Raw genomic sequence first — 21,312 nt, forward strand, 5'->3', positions numbered from 1 at the left:
TGCCTCCCCGGGGCACGCAGGGGCTGCCCGCGGGTGGGAGCAGGAGCTGCCCGCGGGTGGGAGCCAGGCAGGGGCTGCCCGCGGGTGGGAGCAGGAGCTGCCCGCGGGTGGAGGCAGGCAGGGGCTGCCCGCGGGTGGGAGCCAGGCAGGGGCTGCCCGCGGGTGGGAGCAGGAGCTGCCCGCGGGTGGGAGGCAGGCAGGGGCTGCCCGCGGGTGGGAGCCAGGCAGGGGCTGCCCGCGGGTGGGAGCAGGAGCTGCCCGCGGGTGGAGGCAGGCAGGGGCTGCCCGCGGGTGGGAGCCAGGCAGGAGCTGCCCGCGGGTGGAGGCAGGCAGGGGCTGCTCGCGGGTGGGAGCAGGAGCTGCCCGCGGGTGGAGGCAGGCAGGGGCTGCCCGCGGGTGGGAGCCAGGCAGGGGCTGCCCGCGGGTGGGAGCAGGAGCTGCCCGCGGGTGGAGGCAGGCAGGGGCTGCCCGCGGGTGGGAGCCAGGCAGGGGCTGCCCGCGGGTGGGAGCAGGAGCTGCCCGCGGGTGGAGGCAGGCAGGGGCTGCCCGCGGGTGGGAGCCAGGCAGGAGCTGCCCGCGGGTGGAGGCAGGCAGGGGCTGCTCGCGGGTGGGAGCAGGAGCTGCCCGCGGGTGGAGGCAGGCAGGGGCTGCCCGCGGGTGGAGCCAGGCAGGGGCTGCCCGCGGGTGGGAGCCAGGCAGGGGCTGCCCGCGGGTGGGAGCCAGGCAGGGGCTGCCCGCGGGTGGGAGCAGGAGCTGCCCGCGGGTGGGAGCAGGAGCTGCCCGCGGGTGGGAGCCAGGCAGGGGCTGCCCGCGGGTGGAGGCAGGCAGGCAGGCAGCTGTCCGCGGGTGGGAGGTGTCTGCAGCTGGAAAACAGCAGCTCCGGTTTCTGATCGGATTTGGGGGTGGGGTGGGAGGTGTGTGTGGGAAAAGCCAAGCGATGGATCTTCCCTTCTTTTGTCAACGCTCTCCCCCTCAGGACTAAGTCTGCACTGGAGGAAATAACTGCGAGGGGGAACCACTAATCACACCTCCGCGTGGGAGCTGGCTCCGGGGAGCAGCGTGTGCCGCCAGCCCCGGGATATTCCCTGCCTCCAACCTGAACTGATTCGTCCTGGAACGGTTCAGTCGCCCCTGCAGTTCACCTTTGCCAGCAGTTAACAAGCGTTCAATTTGGTTTTAATGGAGCTGGGTTTATTGTTCCTCTTTGGACTTACAATTACGTCGACTTCAGGTAACGCGAATTTCTTTCTTTCTTTGCCACTTCCACGCATGCACACAAAGAAAGGCTGGGTTTTGGTTGGGTTTGGGTTTTTTTTCCCTTTCCCTCCTTCTTCCAAAAGGCTGTAAGCAACAGCCCACTCCGGTGCGCGGTGAGCAACTAGACGCCGGGGACCTACATCATTTGGCGTACGTGGGTTTAAAAAGAGACCCCCTCGCTAGCGGTGCAGCCCCAGGCTGCCGGGGCTGCGGGTGCCCCCCAACCGCGCCGCGGTGAATATAAACATAACGGTGCTCCGAGCAGCCCCGACCCCCCGGAGGCCGGCGCGGTTCGGGCGCCGTTCCGGAGGGCCGGGGGGCGCCGGGGAGGGGGCGCTGGGCGCTGAGCGCTGCTCTTGCCTTCCCGCGGTGCAGGGTCCGCGCTGCCCCGGCCCCGCGCCCTGCCGCTGCCGGCCGGCGGTGAGCCGCGCTGGGCGGCGCCGGGGCAGCGGGAGCGGCAGCTGAGCGAGGCGGCGGCGCTACCGGCCGGCAGGGCCAGGGCGGACGGCGGGGCGCAGCGGCACCGGGCCCGGCGCTGCACTTGCTACACCTACAAGGACAAGGAGTGCGTCTACTACTGCCACCTCGACATCATCTGGATCAACACCCCCGAGTGAGTGAGTGCGGGCGGCGCGACGCGAAATGGCGGGCCGGGCCGGGCGGCGGAGGGCGCGACCCCCGCGGGCAGGGGGAGGCGCGGGGGCCGGCGGGGCTGCGCGGCCTCTGCCACGGGCCGGTAACGGGCTGGGCTCCCGCCCGCCCCCGGGAGGCCGAGTGCGCTGCGGGCGGAGCCGGCTCCCGCCGGCGTCGGGGTGGGGGTGGGCGAGGGGCCGGCGGGTCCCGCTGCCGGGGCGGGCTGTGCCGCGGGGCCTCCCCCCCGCCACCCCGCCACCTGCCGGGGGAGCCCCGGGCACAGGCCCCGGCGCGGTGAGCTCCGGCTGGGGGGCACGGCGGGCCCCGCTGTGCGCGGCCGGGGGCTGCGGGGGCGGCCGGGCGAAGCCCCTCACGGGGGAAGCAGCCCCCTGGCAGGAGCGAGCTGTGCCCCGCAAAGCCGCGTTGGGAAGGGGAGAGCCGTGTGTGCGCAGCTGTGCTGGTCTTGGTAAAAATCCACGTGGGAAAAATACTTACGACGTTAAAAGACTAACTTTTGAAAAACTCAATAGACCAGATTTAAAATGTTACAAAAGAACATCTCTGACAATTACGCTTTATGGGAATGGCAGACATGACTTTTTGTTTCAACTCATGAGAAAAACAAATTTTGAAACCATTTCCCACGAACTAAAAATTCTGTGTTCCACGCGGGTCAGCGGGGGCGCAGCACGCGTGCAGAAAGGCAGGGTCGGTACTAGCAGTACTGAATGAAAAGAACCCACCCAGGAAGATTCCCTGCGTCCCAAAGGTTAGAGGCTGCCTTTTCCTACCCCGCAGTATATAGCCTGTCTCTCTGAGTAACTGACAGTCTCAAGGATTTGTGAAGATTTACGTAGGCTAGTAGGTTTCAGTCCCGCAGCAGCCACAGCAATCGCTTCTTGAAAAATAATCAGATCAGGTGAATCTAAACCCAGATTTCTTTTGATGAACTTCAAGAATGAATGATCTGACTGCGTGGATGTGAACTACACACACCAAGTACTCCGCTGACTGCAGTTACGAACAGTTGTACTAACTTGGATCTGCCTTTGAATCAATTGCAAAGCTTTTAAGCAGATTAAAATAACAAAAGGAATATAAAAATCGAAAGTAGCAGTAAAATAAGTTATGTCAGATGGGGTTTAGGGTGCTTAATTTGTAAATTCATGTGTGTGTCCTGGCTAGAGGCCATGTCTGATGACGAGTCTTTTGAACTTCTACCAACCCGTAAGTATCATGTATTCACACAAGGCATTCAGTTCCTTGAGTTCCATACCTGTGCTAATCCACCACAGGATTACTTAGAATTATTTTAGCTAAATATTTATGACTCTATTTATGTCAGAGCTTCATCAGTGAAAATGAAAGAATGACATTCCTTTGCCCCTACACACTGAATAAATAGAATTCTGCTAATTTTAAACACACACCCACTTCTTTTTTTTTTTTTTTTTTCTTTAAGGATATCCTGTTTTAAGTCTACAGGAATTATAACTTTCATTCCAATGGCAAAAATATTTGGTGTGCGTTAATAGTGTGGAGTAAATTCAGTGATGTGGAGAATTTTTGTCCTACATGAATGTTTTGTGCAAGCATCACCAATGAAAGAATAAAAAACCAGAGAACAGAGAGAGATGTAACTTTCTCATGATGCATATTGCATTGGGGCCATAAGTCTCTGCTTTCTTAACAGAAGTCAGTTGTACATAACAGCAAATCTCAGGTATGTGAAGTCTGCCTCCATGGTCTAGTGTATAGATTAGCCTGGAACCATTCGACCTGAGGTCTAGGAAAGTGTGACTGGACATTTCTGTACAAGCTATAGAATGAATATATTCAATTTGAATATTAAATACTCGCATAGAACAATACATTTTAGCTACTGTGATCCAAATACATGAACCTGTATAACCTAATAACACTGCTGGAACTAGGTTAATCGGGATGCTGAGGGCCCTCTGGGGTTGATAAATAGTGAGTGGATAACAGTGGACGTTAGGGGAATTAGTCCAGTAGGAACTGAATTTTCTGGAATCTGTAAGTGCTCATTAGAACTGGAGAAAGGAGGTCCTCTCAAAATTGGCTGGCTGCAGTGCCTAGAGCGTGGTGCCCTTTGGCTGGAAGAGCCAGGTGTCTGAAAGGGGCTGTTTGCTGTCCTGCTCCTCTCGCTGTTCCTTGAGGCTTACCTGGTCTGAGCTAGAAAGGTGAGCAATGAAAGGAAAAGCTCTGTTTACAGGTGAGGTAGATGTACAGATCTTTCTCTAAGCTGAAAGAGCGCAGTCTCGATTTTCAAAATTCCTTGGACTCTTTCTAGGAATGTCTCTGTATATGAGGGCAGAGGTAGTCGCTGAAATAAGTATGCATGGAGATATTACACATTTTGGACCATGTTCAGTGCAACAGAAGCTGGATTTAAGATTTCATGTCGCATGGCTGTAATTCTGGCCTGGTGTCCTGCCTGGAACGGTATCTCAGTCAGTCAAAAGGTGCTTCTGGATGTGAATGAGAGAACTCAGGCTTGCTTGTGCAATCTAATATCCCATGCACGTTATGCTGCTTCTTTTTAAATGGAAGTAACCACTGGATCTGTACAGACTGGTGGTTTGTAAATGGGGCTTTTATGTTGCTGTTGTATGCATGTTGTTGAAAGTTTTTCTATTTACTAAAAATCTGGCTCAAATGCAACTTTGAGGACCATACGCACAATGGGAGGCCAGAAAGATGGTGTTAAAGACTGGAGAAGTTTTCCTGACATCTGTTGATTCTGCTATTTTTCTTGCTTATTTACTTATCATCTTTTTTTTGGTTTTATTTCCTACATCAAACACTACAGTTGCTTTTTATTATTTTTTTCTTTCTTATTTCCCCTGACTTACGTCCTTTACATTATCATTTCTTATTCCCATCACAAATTCCTTAATATTTTCTCTTTCCAGGTTACTCTCTCCTCGATACTTCAAAGACAAACTTTACTTCCTCCTCTGGTTTCTTCCCCCTGCTCTTCCCAACAGAAGAAGCTGTTAAGCATTGTTGTAATACATTCAAAACAAATTTTGGTCATGGCCTCTTCTGGAAAACCAGATGAAGTTTTTATTGAAACTGTTGGAGGCAGAGCGATGATAGAGGGTCTGTTCCTACCATGCTGAGAAATCACTTAGATCAGCAGGGTGACAGTTGTAGAAAAGCACAAAATAACAGGATATGCAGCCTCTGATTCTTTGCAGCTATTACCAATTAAATGAGAAATTACCTCTGCACAAATGTTTGAGTATTGCTTTATACTTGTTCATGAACCACTGCTGTTAGTCCAAACTAGTAAGCACACCAGTGTTGTTTTGACATAGTGAATCTTTTATCCTGGGAACAGTGGGACCCTTAAGTGGAAAACAAGACCTAAAGAAAGTCAAGTCAGTCAGGATAGAATAATGCAATTATATGATGTAGGCAAAGGTTGCGTAACAAAGGTAATTAAAAGCTGGTAAATTATTCTCACTGATAAGATTGATTACTTAGGAATTAGTTTGCAATGTATCTTTTTTGTCAAGTGATTCATTATGCTTATCTTGATCTATAGCTACAGACATATCTTAAAGAAGAAAGAATTAATTCTTTTAAACAGTACCCACTGGTGTAGTACAGCCACAACTTGATGCTTAATTATGTAAGTTAAGGGAGAAAATACAGGCAAGACTTCTTTTAGATAGGCACTTCTTCAAAGAATATTTCAATATGAACTGAACTTGTGCTTCGACAGCAAAATAATGGTTCAATTAATAATAATGTTGCTGTGTGAAGCATTAGAGATGCTGGGAATGATTAGTGAAAGATTAAAAGGTGACAACTATAAGAAAGTCATACTGTCATGAGGACACAGTACCAGATACTCAAGTGGACTCAATTCTGAAATAAAATTGTAATGAGAATTTATGGCAATAATCCAGACACTTTCAAAAGAGTTAGTATAAATCCATACTGGTAAAGTTATTTCCTCAAACTAAGCACTAGAAATAATAATTTCTTGAAGTGTCTAAATCAAAAAAACCCTATTTTTTTGTAGATGACATGTCTTATTTCAGTATTTGCTGTTACGCTCAAAAGATGAGTTACTGAATGAGATTCTGCGACCGTGATATAGAGAACAGCTTACATGATGATCTAAGAGTTCTGTCTGCCAATTACATCAATTTCTGAATCGGGAGAACTGGGTGGACAAAGTGAAAGGAAGAACTGGATCTAACTTTGTGTTTGCTGCTCTGATCCTCTGTATTTACGTTCTGTTTCCCCCGTGGAAGAGCATGCACTGACTTGCATTCTGTTGCTTTGCTCTGTGGGATGTACTGATGGATGTATGGTGACTGTTTCACGGTGTGTGCTCACATGGTGACACCACAAGGATGTGATATTTTGTCACTTCAATAGAGAAGAAATTTGTTTCTGTAACACACCAAGTCAGATATTCCTTAGCACTAGGTTGTCTCCAGATAGTTCCCCTGTGCGAATCTGTTTTCCTGACCTAATGTGACCAGCCATTAGGGTGAGAAAGGCTTTTCATACACTTCCATTTTTTTGGTCTTCCCTGAAAGCGATGACAAATGGGTTTCTTAGGGGTCCAGGAATTGTCAAGCTGAACAGACAACAGCAGCTGATTCCACGTGTTGTCAGCTCTCTAACAGTTGTAAGTTAATGATCTTTGCTCATTACTGGCTAAGGTTACCATCAGAAAGTCATTTTAGAATGGAAAAAATTTGTACCCTATCATCACTTCACTCATAGCTTTGGTCATATAAAGAGAGGAAGTGATGGCTTGGGGGGGTTGTTACAAAAGAGAAGACTTAAGACAACCAACTGGATACTCTTGTTCTAACTGTATGCTCTGCTGGCTGATTTTGCCTTCGTAACATCTTCGTTGAATGGAAGCCCACGTAACAATTTTACATGCTTTTCATCCTTATGGATATTAAGTTGTATTATAAAGTATTAAAATTACTCCACTTTTTGAGAATTATTTTCATAATTAGGTAAGTTCAGATGATGTCCTGTATATTACTGGAAATAAAAGTACACAGCTAAAGATCTCTTGCTCAGCAGAACAACTAAGCATGTGCTTAGAATTTTAACAGATTGGACTGAAAATACCTGCTAGCCAAAGGCAAGATGATAAAACAGTGGCTGCGAGCCAGGCAGTTCAAATAAGGAAGCTGATCTGTTGGTTAAACACTGCATATGGTTAACCATCAGAATCGAGTGCCAAAAGTGAAGTGATGAATATCCTGTTGAGTTGCTTTTATTTTTCTAAATGAAGTTTGCCCTGCATTTTGCAGACTTTACTATCTACATGTTCACCGAAATCTATTTGGCTTGTATACATGGATGCTACCAAGATTAGACTACATATATACGCCGTATGTCCTGATGTATTCTGAATGTTGAAGATAAAAAGAAAAATCTTAACAAGCTAGTAACTGAAATAACTCAAGCTATGGAACCTGTGGTCATACTGATAGGAAAAAATACCAAGCATAAAGCAGATAAAAGAAATTGATGGAGATAAGGAAGAGTAACTTCCTGGTTTTTTTTTTTAGTTACAAATTTTTGTGCAAATTGAAATGACAGGGTAAATAGCTCTAATCCTAAAAACTGGAGGATCTTTGGTGTTAAAAAGCTGCACAGATCCTCACATCAAATGGAGAGTGTTTCAGATGGATTTACTGAATGTACTAACAGGCTTCTGCTGTTACTGTTATGTTTTATCATGGACAAACTGACTGGATTTTTAGGCTTGTTATTCAAACATAGTTAATTCTTGTTGCATGTTTAAGTCGTGTGTTGACTTCACACTTTCAGTGCCTTACTGTCTGAAACGTGCACAGCTTGCATGTCCTCCACAGTCTAAAAGCAGAGTATATCCTCGCAGTCTTCCTGTAAAGCTTATTTACAGTACACACAATATTGATGTTTTAGCAGCAGTATCCTCTGAAAGACTTGAAATGACTTGGCTCTGCAGGCTAAAATCCCATGTCACTGCAGGAGCTGGCCCCACAGAAGATGGGGTCAGGGATGAGGCACTAATAGCTCGTGTCTGAAACTTCGCTACTGCTGCTCATGTTGATCTCATTCTAAGAATAAATAGTCTTGTGGGCTGTCAAACCACAGTCACTTTCATCTGTCTTGAGTTTTAACACCATGCGTTTATTTTCCCCTAGGTTTTTGTTTTATTTGTTTTAAAACCAGCAGTGGGTTTTGAACTATATACACTGTGGAGAGTGGTAGAAATAGGGGTTGGAGCGTGTGTTCTTTGTGCGCGCCGGTATGGTGGCTTCAAAAGCTAGCAATAAGTACTCCGAATTTTAGTTTGAAAAAGCTACCATTTGAGACATAAATATGGATGAAAGTAATCAAATTTCCAGCTGCTCTGCCTTTTGGGATTTACCTCAGTGTATTTGTCTTAGAACCAGCCCACTTAGTAATAATACTCCAGCCAGTCAGAGGAAGGAAAAAGAATAATGGGAGTCTGGGCCTCACGAACAGAAAATGCTGCACTGGATTTTATTTATTTAAACCAAGAATCATATATCTTGCCACAAAACTGGGAGCAGATTGGGATTGGTATGAGGTACTGAAGGATTTTAGCAGTGTTGTTTCAAGAGAGGTATTTTTGTGAAACTGACTGAGTTTATTAGGTCAGGTGAGCTCTACCCAGCCTCTCTGAGTATTTCGGGTGTTAATGGAAAAATACCCACCCCCACCCTCCATGCTTCCTTCAGATTGCTTACCTCAAGAAATGTATCCCAGCTTTTCACTCAGCTCGGATATTTTTCTGTTCATGTTTGAAGAAGAAAACATCTAACACTGTTTTGACAGCTACAGGAGGAGGAGGACTAGTGGTAAACCCCCTTCATATTCGCTCACAGTCCTGTACTTGGGTACCATAAAGTCCCAGCAGGAGGGAAATCAAAGAACTCACGTGATCAGTGAAACTGGATGATGAAGGCGATGTGTGCAATCCTTGGCTCATTACCTGAATTAGGTATAACTAAGAAACTACAACTAATTTGGGTCCTCACAAATTAACAAGTATTAATTGAAGAATAAGACTGGGAAAAAAATTGAAGGTTAAACCAAATAAGCAAGGTCATGGAGGTGCATCTTTTTTGGATAACATTAGCCTAATTAGGTATCTAGGAATACTGACTACTACTAAATTGAGGATGTGCAAATGAAGGTGTGGCTATAAAGAATAAAAGTTTGTTTCCTCTGAAATGATTTTAACTGCAAAAAGCTACTCAAAACGAGTAGCGCTTCTGTGAATGGAGCATGTGGTTAGAATGGCAGAAGACCAGCAAGTCAAGCACTTTGAGGAAGATGTTTTACTTAAATGAGGAGGAAAAGGAAAGGGTGATACGAGAGGTACACCTATTGTGAACTTCTCTGTTAGAAAACACGCCTGTTACAGAAAGAGTTGTAGCCAGCTTTCAGAGCAGCCAACGATCTCTTCATCTACAGCTACACAATGTTACTGCAGGAGCTTTGTATGAAATATCTGTTATTTGCCCCAAGCATCCTTCATTCTAGAGACATGTTGTTTCACTTGGAGGTTGTTAAATTTTGCTACTTCTCCACATTTTTTTTTCTCAGTGGTCCTTACAGGGATCTCATACATTTTAAGATTGTCTGAAAACACTGGAGACTGTTAGGAGCCTTGCTGGCCTGGATGCATGCCAGAAAATATATTGCTGAATACTGAAATCACAGCATCTAAGATGATTGCTGCAACCCCCTCATCCCTTTGTTTTGCCTGAAACTCTCAAGTGCCCTGGAGCTATCTGCTGTGTGTAAGTGGCTGGGAAAGTAGAAAATAATAGCTGCTCACAGGTCAATTATAACATAGCCTGAGAAACTCAGCCACATGTTATAAAAATTAAAATAAACCAATTGGATTTATCTGCCTGAATTCTGAACACTCACTATAGTATAAATGATTGACAGCAGGACTTAGGCAAATCATACTTCCCTTGAAGTATGATTCTTCCACACAGACATGCAGGTAGTAGTCGTTCAATGAGCAGGTTATTTTTCTGTGGGAAATTTCCACTGATGCCACTGGTTCAGAATAACTGTTTCACTACTGCTCAGTACTACTTGTCTTTTTCAACAAACAAATGCCTGTTTCTGTTAATGTAATGGCAAAAACTTGCTTCAAGAGCTAGCTGACTTTCAGGGGAGAGCTTTTATGACTGTGTTCTGTGGACACAAAGTACAGAAATAATCTCGGTTATTTCAGCATCTGAGTGTCCAGTCTGCAAATCTATACTTTCGTTCTTTTAAATTTCTAGGAGAAATACTAGCTGACCTAAAGATTGCTGTGTATTCCTTTTCATTGCAGAAATCAAAAGTATGTTTCAAATGAAAAAGGCACCCTGTGCTTTCTTTGATCAGCTTCGCGCTGCTCTATATTATGCATGGACTTATCTTTAGTTAACAGCTCTGTGGCACTGACTAATTGTAATTTCATCATATGGAATAATTCCAGGTACTGGAGAGTTGTGTTAGCATCTTCTTTTTTTTGCATACAGAATAAAGAAAAAACAGCTTATACTAAAGAAGAAGTTATTTCCTTAAACTCAGGCCTTCTGTAATTTAGAAGGTGCTTTAAAACTGAGCATGCAGGCTTCTATGCACCCACTTGCTGGCTGCAGCAATCATACTGGTAACTGAACTCCACAACAGAGGGTCACTTCCACGTAAATTCCAGGTTGTATGTTGGCACACAGATACCAGTTCAAAGTAGTACCTTGGAAAGGCTGATCCAGAATTGCTTAGGTTTGCTTGTTCCCCAGTTTGTAGAGAGGAAAGGCATAAAGGACACCCAGTACATGGTAGCTCTTAAACATGTGGAAACCTGATTCACTGTTTCAGGAGAATTTTGTTCTCCTAAAGGAAGAAACTATGCATACTGAGTTTGAGGTCAGAAACTAAAATTTCCTTTGAATTGTAAATGTTAAAAAAAAATTACAAATCTATGGATTTTGTGTAGAAATTTCCAAAACGTTTGTAAATGGCTCTTAGACAGTACTTTGGCCAGGGACCCGGTCATAACTGCAAGGAGCAGAGTGTAAGGGAGCTGGTTGTTCAGGATCCCTAGAAGCCTAGCAGATGGCTAGCCGACAAATCTGCCTCTGCCTAGGTCAGCTGCTGCACATCTTTACTGGGGAGACACAAACTGCCATGCATATACTAAAGTCAGCAAGCTTTCACTAAAGAAAACGGATGCCTCACCTGAAATGCAAAGCAAAGAGACTTCTTAGCAACACAAATCCTTGGTGACAATTGCATCTTGACAATAATTCCCATTCAGTGTGTAGAAATTGTGACTCTGCGCACCTCGTTTTGAACCTGAGTATTGCAGCACCATTTGTTAATCACATGCAACAATCTAAGATTAAGCATGCTGCTAGGCAAATGCTTCTGATACTTGTTCAACTGAATCTCTTCAGCATTTCCTCTCACTTCTGAAGTGCTGAGAAAGAGGCATGAACTAACTTGAAATACTATCATTTTCTGGAGTGATAACCATACACACTACCATTTGCTTAAATGTGATTTATGAGTTGCATCAGAGTAACTGACAGGCAAGAAAACATGTGCTATATTTTTTAGCTTTTTCTGAATACTGTTGGAAAGACACTGGGTTGCTATTGAACTTTATCTGGGGTTTGGATTTTTGGATTAGAAATCAAACTCAGGCATATTGGGATACCTAGTTACACTTTTACATACATCAGTGTATGTAAAAATTTTTGCTTGAGTGTTCTAGTTAAAATTCTTACACTTGAAAATATCGTTGGATCGGCATATATTTCTGGACCACTGATAATGAAGGGATCTTGAAAACATTTTCCAAGCTATGAAGCATACTTTCGTAAATATTGTAAGTTTCATAGAATGTAAGGCACTTCATTAGAACGATCAGGAACAGGATCTAAAACATCAGCCTCCTCCCTTGCTTAGGGCTGTGATGCGTGGTTCTTACCCCTTGTAATTATACTATATTCTCCACCCCTGCCTGTTTGCTGGAATTTACTGTCTCTTAAGAAAGGCAGCAGACTGGTAATGGGCCCATTCCTCAATCACTGTTGTTCACACACTGATGTGTTAAGACAAAATTGATGATGATTGTAGTCGGTCCATTAATTTTCAAACTGCAGCAATAAGGAATAAAACATGTGCCTTTCTTCCTCTCTGGCTATTCAGGCAGAGGCTCTGACACAGGGCAAACTGCAGCAGAGATTCTGATTTAGAGAGTAAGAAAAAACCAGTATCATGTTTTGGAAAAGTGACTTTTTAACAAGGAAACACTAAATAACGAGAATAACATACTACAGTATTATATGTCTTGTTAGCACAATATGGGATGGATGACATCTGCAAAAGCTTCATTTATCCCCTGGCAAGCTATCTGCCATGAAATAGGGGTTTCAAGTTTGGCTAGACCAAGCAAAAATCATCTTTTCATTTTAGCCTAAATCTGAGCGGGAAGTTTTCTACCAGGCAGTTTTCACAGAGGGTTCACCACTCTTTTAAAAATACAGGAACTTCCTCCTGGTTCCTGACTTAAAATATTAGCCATTACTTCATGAAAAACTTGAATGTATTAAAAACATGATCATGCAGGAGCTATTTATGTCAGAAGTTACCTATGTTAGCCATTTAGCATTCATTATTCTAAAGCAGATGGCAGGATAGAGTTTTTAATACTCTTCAGTTATGAAATGGGACTCGGTCCTAATCCTGAAGACAACAAAAAGCTTTTTAAATGACTGCGAAGGGGTGCCAAAATCAAGTCCTAAAAATATTTTAAGACTAACATGCATATTTCTTGGTCTCTCCCAGCGTCTAGACATAGCCGTAGAACGAAGGAGGCAGAGAAAATATGCAACAGTTTTTGCATATAGGTGAGGCAGATCAGCATCTGCTGGAGAAGGACCATCTCATGGTCTCAGACACTTGTGATTTTCTATCTTTCAGCATGATTTTATGATAAATCTATCTATGATTGGTCTGATTCAGGCTGTGAAAGATGAGATGCTGTTACAAGCTCACATGTACTGTAAGTGCAAAGGTTTGAGGAAGTGATTTGCATCAACCATACTGATGTTACATGAAAAATTATTGCAGAGTTTATGAAAGCAATGTTTCTGAACATTTCAGCCCACCATGTGTGTGTGAAAACAGAAAATTTGCAGCTTTCCAATTAATAGTCTAATGATGTTTTTATGAAAACAAATGAGATAAGTACAACTATTGAAGTTAGGGTTCCAGACTGATTATTCAGGCTTTGTTCTGTAACCTTTCTAGATATATTCTTACTTTCTCTCCCTTGCCTTCCACCACCGCTCCCCCCCTTCCTTCTTGCTTTTGAACATGAGATGCTCTTCAGATTTTTAGTGTTTGTGGATTTGTGGGTTGCTTAGCCCATCCCTCAGGTACACAGGAACTTTTATGGGTCTCCAGAAGTTCCATGTGATGTACACCTGCTATCAATTGAGATTCTTTAACAACTTGTAGGAGAATAATTTATGACATCAGTCTAAACTGTCCAACGCTTTTTTTGGATGTTAGCAGGCAGCGATGAAGCACGTCCTTTTCTGCTAATAACATTGACTATAACCCATTAAAGAACAAAGCATGCCAGACTGCAGGGAGGTAAAGAGAACTACCTCTTGCTATTTCTTGGTGTGCTGTGCGGTACAGAGTATAATCTCTTGTAGAAAAGTACTAGTAGATATGTATGAGGAAGATTATCTGTCTGTTTCTCACATTTATAACTCCGTGGGTCATGCTCCAAACATGATGCAATAAACAAATCATGTTGACAGTTTTCTCAGTGATAAAATTGATGGCAAATCGGGCTCTGAATCATGAATATGATGACAACAACATGATGTTACTTATCTGGTGGAAATCAGCACAGCTTGTTTGTCGCTTCATATCAGCTATGGCACTGAACATAAATTTTGTGCATTTGTGGGGGGTAACCAACAAAATAAAGGAATAAGCAGTAAAATAAGCAATACCCTGGGGATGTATTTATATGAGCTCTTAGGTAATCAGAGTTTTTTTAAGATAGCTAATGTAGTTGCCAATTAATTCTGCCTGTTGAGCTGAGTGTCTGCTACTTCATATAACTGTGTGGAAGGCTGAGTTGATTGAGCAGGAGTTGTGATCTGTTATAGGCAGAACTTCTTATGTAAGCATAGGGTTTGATTTTTGTACCGCTATTTATTGCTTTGTATCAGTAGATCTATTTTCTAAACGAAAAGATAGGGAATTTCATTTTAATTGGTTCCTAAAATATACAGTATTTGTGGTTCTCACAACAGGAGAACTGTGCCATATGGGCTGTCTAACTACAGAGGCAGTTTCAGAGGCAAAAGGTCTACAGGCCAGTTCCAGAGTGCTCTCCAGCCGTCATTTCGGTGTTCTTGTTTGGACTCCTATGACAACCAGTGCATGCAGTTTTGCAGAAGAATGCAAGACAGAAGAAGGTGAGTCTCTTTTCTTAACACTGCAAACTATCTATATGATTTGACTGTTTCATGGAGATAAATTAATCAATTTGCATGTATCAAATGGAAGCAATTAACAAATACATTGATTTTAAATAAAATTCTCATCTGCAGTTGTGGTAGGTTAACCCTGGCCAGCAGCCAAGCACTTACACTGCCGCTTGTTCACTTCCCCCTTAAGTGGGATGGGGGAGTGAACATGAAGAACAAAAGTGAGAAAACTCATGTCACAATAAAGAGAGTTTAATAGGTGAAGGGAAGAGGCCAGACCCAGTACAGTACTGCTCTGAATTTTCTTTTTGCTGTTTCTTTTTATGATGTGGTATTTTTGAAACAGCAGATCTCCTGTCCCGTTAGGGACACGCTTAATGCTGCACTATTTTAGAGTGTTGTAAGTTTTATCTAGTCTGATGAAGAGTATGACATTGTCATTTGATGAATGGCTTTGTAAAGGTAATTGATGAGAATGCAGTGACAAACAGAAAATCTCTCTTCCCCAGAAGTCATGGATCAATGAAAAAGACAGAGGAGAAAGACCAGTGCAGGGAAGAAGAACACACTTTCATTCAGTAGCACAGAGCTCAGAGGATTCTCAACAGTCAGGTATGCTAGAGGTGTTCAACGTTAAAAAGAAGAAATACTAATTTTCCACACATTTTCTTTGTATTTGCAGAACTCTTAAATCCTTTCAACTGACTACTACCGCTTCTTGCTAAATAAGGGCAGAATTTGGCCCATGAGTTGTCTGGGTTTTTAAAATGTATTTTTTAAAATAACCTCTAGTATACAGAGAGCTACTACAACTTTTCTCATGCTGATACAGCTTCTTCAGAAACTGGATTCTTTGGCTAGAGGCCAATACATATTTTGGCAACAGTGGCCCCCCCCCTCCTTTTTTTTTTAGGGCAAGGTCTGTTCCTGTCTATCATCTTTTTGCTCATTTAGCACTGCAACAACTTAAGCTACATGTCCCAGTGCAGTGCTTTAGTAAAACTTAAATTGTCAAGGTAAAGAAACAGAGCAAACTTTGTGGGAAAAGTATTTGGAGGGAAAATAAACCTACTTTAAATGTTGGATACAAAGAGGTTATTGTGACCTAGTAGCCAGTTTCAAAAAGTTGCAGTTCCAAATCTACCCTTAATACTATTGCTACAAGGAAATGCAAAATGATGTCAAGATAAGCACACAGTTGTTTTCTGGGTAAAAGCAGCTGCCACTGGATGTATTTAAAATAAATAATAATAATAATAAAAAAAATCACACCATTACCCAAATTTTTTTGCTATGAAGGGAAGCACTTGGATTAGAAGTCCCCAGACTGAATTTATTGCTGTGATTATTTGATCAGAGCTAATTAGACAACCGGGTAGCTTTCCCTCTATGTACGCATATTAAAGGAGGTGAACCATAGTTCTATCAGGAAATAGAGATTTAGGTCTGAATAATTAAGATGTTTGGTTTGTTTGTTTTTCTTTTGGTTTTTTAAAGCTTTAACATTTATTTGCTGAAGCTCAGAAGCAAGAACTTAAACTACAACTCTCCCTTGAGATGGACAAACTTGATGCTTCAGTCTGATGCCAGTGGAGATTTCAGCAGTATGCAAGACTTTCATTTCAACAATGCCACTTTGAGGGCATGTGAACCTGTACGAAGAAGCTTTCTCCCATGCTCCACTCGCGAGAGTCTCACTAGGATAATGTTTATCATGTAACCTGGCAGCGAGTGTATCACTATTGAAGAAGAATTCAAAGGTAGATCCAAACTTCAGCAACACAGAGTTTCAGCAAACATTTTTCTATACAATTTTAAAAAGTACAATAGAGAAACATACTGTTCCACTTACTGCTTGCTGTATGTCTGAAGAATCCATCCACAGCTTTATGCAGGCAACTGTAATTGGAGAACGTGATGAGTTAGAGAGAGATTGCCTATACATGAGTTCTCATAAAGAATAAACAGATACAAAATATTTCTCTTGTTAATGTATGCAAGCCTGAATCATCATATTGTAACTTTGTGGCAGATGTTTAAATGGCAGTATCTATGCAGAATAAATATGAATGGCTAATATAAATACTATTATTAACTATAGCAAGTTGAGTATACATTGAGTATTCAATAGATTACCTAATTTAGGCACAAATTATTCCTGCACTTCAAAGTTCCATTCAAAAACATTCACAGTGATTATTTAAGGATGCACTGTAGTTGATGAACTATTCATCCCAAAGAATTCCCTAAAGATGAAAGGGTAGGACTGTGGAACTTCATACAGTCAGAGTAACTTACTGTACTAGACCATTTGCTATTCTAAGGTCCTACATACGTTATCATCCACATACATTTGTCTTTGATAGTACTAGAAATCATATTTTTATCTCTTCATTGAAACATCACTGAATAACATGGAAACTTGGCAATAAGCATTATATGTAACCCTGGACATTTTTCAGTGTAAATGACTTCTTCAGAAATTATGGACTTTCTTTTGATAGGAGGGTGCAAGAGTAAGCTAGGAAAAAAAGAGTAACTTTTGGAAATCCTGTTCTATATTATTTAAAAAGAGAGGAAATCCCTTACTTGTGACATTATAGATATTTTTTTGGTTTGACTGAACTTGATGCAGACTTTCCCCAGGGCACGTAGATTAAACTATAACCTGGTGACATGAAATTATATTTTGTCAGGAGAAAGATGGATACCAAAAGAAAAATGAAAAGAAATTAACAGTAAAAATGGTTATATAGGCTTAAAATGGTGGTAGTAAACTTTGTTTGAAACAAAAAAGGGAGGTCTTTGCCAAAATATATATGATATATTTTATATATATGTGGATATATTTCATAAATAAATTATTATAGTTATAAAATTAAATATATCTTTCAGTTACTGCATTTGTATCAGTTTCTTAATTGCTGATCAGCTGATTTTGTACATTTATAGAAAATAGGTTATTTATTGTATAAGAACACTTCACATGCTATTTTCCCATAATTTTTAAAGACACTATTGTTTTGGGTTTTAAAAAAATCAATCAAGCTTTGTTATGATGAATGCTTAATCATTTATAACCACCAACTAGAACTTTTTATCCCCCCAAACGCATATGCCCAGGTCATACAAAAACTTGCCTTCAAGAGGTTACAGTTCTGACAGTTTGAGAATTGAGTATGAAAACATAAGAAACATTTCTTTGATATGCTTAAAAAGTTACATTAGAATTTTGTGTCCCTTTTGGTATAAATGTAATCCGCATCTGGCCTGATTTGTATCTCCGGACAAGGAGGTGATGGCCATTTGGACTGTGAGTTCTTCTCCTGAACAGTGTTTACCTACCTCAGTTTCAGTCGGTATTTTTTATTTTATTTTTTTTTCCCTGGAATTACAAACACGTCTCGGTGCTAACAAGACTGTCAGTGCCTTAACTGATAGAATTCAGCTTTCAGATGAACTGCTTAGCCTGTGTTTGGATTTCTACCGACTTCCCCTCTGTGAGTTTGAAGAAGGATTCACACCTTCCCCACTCCCACATGCTTTCACTTTATTTTAAACGGTCACAGAAACAAAATCATCAGAGTGGTTTCTTTCTTTGGCATGCAGGTAGATTTAGCACTTGAGCAGTGGGCTACGGGTGTTACTGTTGTACTTTCTTTTCAAGAAAGAAAAAACCGACTTTTTTCTATGTCAGTTCCACATTCAAGTAGTTTGGGTTTGGGACTTGGCACAGTAACTGAAAACATTGTGCCAAGTTACTGCTAGTGGTTAATGTAAAAATGAGTCCATCATGAACACAGCAAAAGAAAGAAAATGAGAAACGAAAAGAAGCGTGGCCAGCAGGCTGTGGGAGGTGGTTCTACCCCCCTACTCCACTCTCATGAGACCCCACCTGCAGTACTGCATTCAGCTCTGGAGCCCCCAGATGAAAAGGACACGGACCTGTTTGAACAAGTCCAGAGGAGATCACGGAGACAACTACAGGGCTGGAGCCCCTCTCCTGTAAAGATGGGCTGAGGGAGTTGGGGTTGTTCAGCCCGGAGAAGAGAAGGCTCCAGGGAGACCTTACTGCACCTGCCAGTACCTAAAGGGGGCTTATAAGAAAGATGGGGACAGACTTTTAGTAGGGCGTGTAGCAACAGGACAAGGGGTTTAAAACTAAAAGAGGGTAGATTTAGATTAAATATTGGGAAGAATTGCTCTACCGTGAGGGTGCCCAGGTTGCCCATAGCAGCTGTGGGTGCCCCATCCTGGCAGTGCTCAAGGCCAGGCCGGACAGGCCTTGGAGCAACCTGATCCAGTGGAAGGTGGCCCTGCCCAGGGCAGCGGGGTGGAACTAGATGACCTTCAAGGTCCCTTCCAACCCAAGCCAGTCTATGATTCTACAAAATAACTGTTACATCAAATCCAGAAGAGATTTACTATAGGTATCTCCAGATAAAACTATAAACTGCAGCACATACCTGAAAATTGCGTGTGCTGGGTTCTGGAGTTGAACTACAAATATTGTGTCTGGGAATAGTTAACAGCCACGAGATTGTTTTTACCTCATTTCATATGTTTACAGGAAATGTCACCATTAATATTCCTCAGCTGTTAGGGACTCAGCTTGCCTATTTTTAATTCATAACTAGAAGACATTAAGCTAATTTGAAATCCAATTCTTTAAAAATTATACACAAAATTAAATTCATATACCACTAATGAATGCTTTTAGCTAAGAAACAACTCTTAAAATGGGATATATCATAAAATGACTGCAAAAGTTAGAAATAAATGCTTTTTCAACACACAACATTAGTATAGTTAGTTGTAGTGCAGAAATACTCCTGGTCTCTGGCATTATTTTGAGGACACTTGGGGTTTTTTTGCAGCAACAAATCTGTTCCAGTTCTTGCTCTATTCCATTTACATGTAACTCTGCTCTAATTCTGTCAGAGTTGCATAGCTTTCATTCTAGTTCCTATTTATAAAAGTTCAGTTTTCAGTTGTTAACAGCAATAAGAACAATAAATCATCAAAATTCTAGAAAACAATGTAGAAGGGAGGTGTGGAAGAATTTCAGGCTTTTAGTCTACATAGGAGAAGGAAGAGAGATGTGAGCGCAGGTGTCAAATGCAAAGGGCTGTGTCAGAGGGGAAAGCAGTATTTTGTTCCCTGTGTTCGGCAGAGGAAGTACAAGTAGGGGGCTGTCAGGTAAATGTACTGGGCCTGGCTGAGCCCCACAGCAGCCCTCAGTGTGGTGCTTTCTGTTGGTACCTGGAAAGGTGCTGGTAACACACCCGTGTTTTAGCTACTGCTGAGCAGCGCTCGCCCAGCACCCAGCCTGGCTGCACCATTCCCCCTCACCAGTAGGCTGGAGGGGGGGGAGGGGTGGGGAGGACCTTGGGAGGGGACAGAGCCACCTGACCCAAACGAGAGGGATATTCCACACCATATGACTTTTGCTCAGATAAAAAAGCTAAGAGGAAGGAGAAGGAAGGGGGCACTGATTATTTATGACATTTGTCTCCTGGAGCAACCACTATGTGTACTGAAGCCCTGCTTCCTGGAAGGTGGCTGAACATCACTGGCTGATGGCAAGTAGAGAATAGTATCTTCTGTTTTCCTTTGCTTCTGAATGCGTGACCTTTGCTATTGCTTTATTAAACTGCCTTTATCTTGATCCACGAGGTTTTTTCCATCTTATTTTCTGTCCCCCACTTCATTCTGCTGAGGAGGGGAGTGACAGAGTGGCTTGGTGGGCACCTGGCATCCAGCCAAACTCAACCCACCCCATAAACGTATTGGCAAGAACGGTTAAGTGCCATGAAGACAACGGTCTTCATCACCACCTAACTCCTTGGCTGTGCCTTGTGAAAGGCATAGGCTTTGATGTCAGTCTAAGAGGCCCTTAAAGCTGTGAGTGTGAGCGGGATATCTTCTTACAGAGCTAGGGGACTACTCCCCGAGCACAGCTCATGCCTGGTTTCTGTATGTTAGAATAAATGGCTCCTTGCTTGCTGTGCCAGCTTCTGGCAGTACTATTCTCCTAGCTTCTAATTCTTCCCATATATAAAATGCTGTAAAACCCAGGAGTCAAGTTCTTCTGTAGATCCTTGTCAATACAGGGATGGCAAATAAGGCATGTAGGAGGAAAAGAAGCATTTTTAATTGACTTTTCCAGGAAAGATGTTTCATTTTATAAAGAAATCTGCACAAATTAAAACAGACCCTTGATTTAGTCATTTAATTATCCTTACCCTTACTAAGAGTTTTTTGTAACACAGTGAAGTCTACCAGAGTGGGAGAAGGTGTTACATTTTTAGGGTTATTTTGTCATACAGGCAGAAGTAATTCCCTCTTGGCTGAACTGTGATGACTTAAATCATTCTTCATCTGCTTTAAAAATGTGCTAATGGTATTTACTATATCCTCCAACTATTTATTAAGTACAGCAGAACTGAATTGTTTTTTCTGCATAGTAAAACCTGAAACTTCTGGCATGATGTGCCAGCAGAGGTTGAACAAAATGCTTTTCATGGTTTTAAAATCCCCAAGTTTGACATGTAAGCCTTTCTCTTTCCCCAAATCTAGCTGAGCAGAAAGAGCTTGTAAGAATTTCTCTTGCTACAAGACAAGAATACAAATATTACATGCACAACACTCTTTTTATAGCGACCAGAAGCAATGGTGGCTGCAATTCTGGGATGTGTTCTTACCAGATCCACTCCAAATACTTTTAGATACCTAGCACCCAAGCCTGAAAGATCTTTCCCTTAGCAGCATCTAGCACCTTTCACACATACTCAAGATGTTGCTTTTAGGAGCTGTTTTTCAGAAGAGCTAGGCAAAAATAACTCTGATGTGTAAGATTGCTGAG

General features: G+C 42.7%; 1 protein-coding gene across 2 annotated transcripts; it reads left to right on the forward strand.

Annotated features, from left to right (window-relative positions):
• Positions 1–900: 900 nt before the first annotated feature.
• EDN3 (endothelin 3) lies at positions 901–17,655 on the forward strand. Of its 2 annotated transcripts, none has more exons than XM_055722978.1 (5): positions 901–1,231; positions 1,633–1,870; positions 14,271–14,435; positions 14,960–15,059; positions 15,945–17,655. In XM_055722978.1, the coding sequence occupies exons 1-4, from the start codon at positions 1,180–1,182 to the stop codon at positions 15,027–15,029; spliced, it is 525 nt and encodes a 174-aa protein (XP_055578953.1). In that variant the 5' UTR covers positions 901–1,179; the 3' UTR covers positions 15,030–15,059; positions 15,945–17,655. The 2 variants fall into 2 exon arrangements, with proteins under 2 accessions (XP_055578953.1, XP_055578952.1); XM_055722977.1 differs by having other exon boundaries at positions 903–1,231; positions 14,957–15,059.
• Positions 17,656–21,312: the final 3,657 nt, after the last annotated feature.

The sequence above is a fragment of the Falco cherrug genome, chromosome 10, assembly GCF_023634085.1.
Source record: "Falco cherrug isolate bFalChe1 chromosome 10, bFalChe1.pri, whole genome shotgun sequence".
Taxonomy (NCBI): Eukaryota; Metazoa; Chordata; class Aves; order Falconiformes; family Falconidae; genus Falco; species Falco cherrug.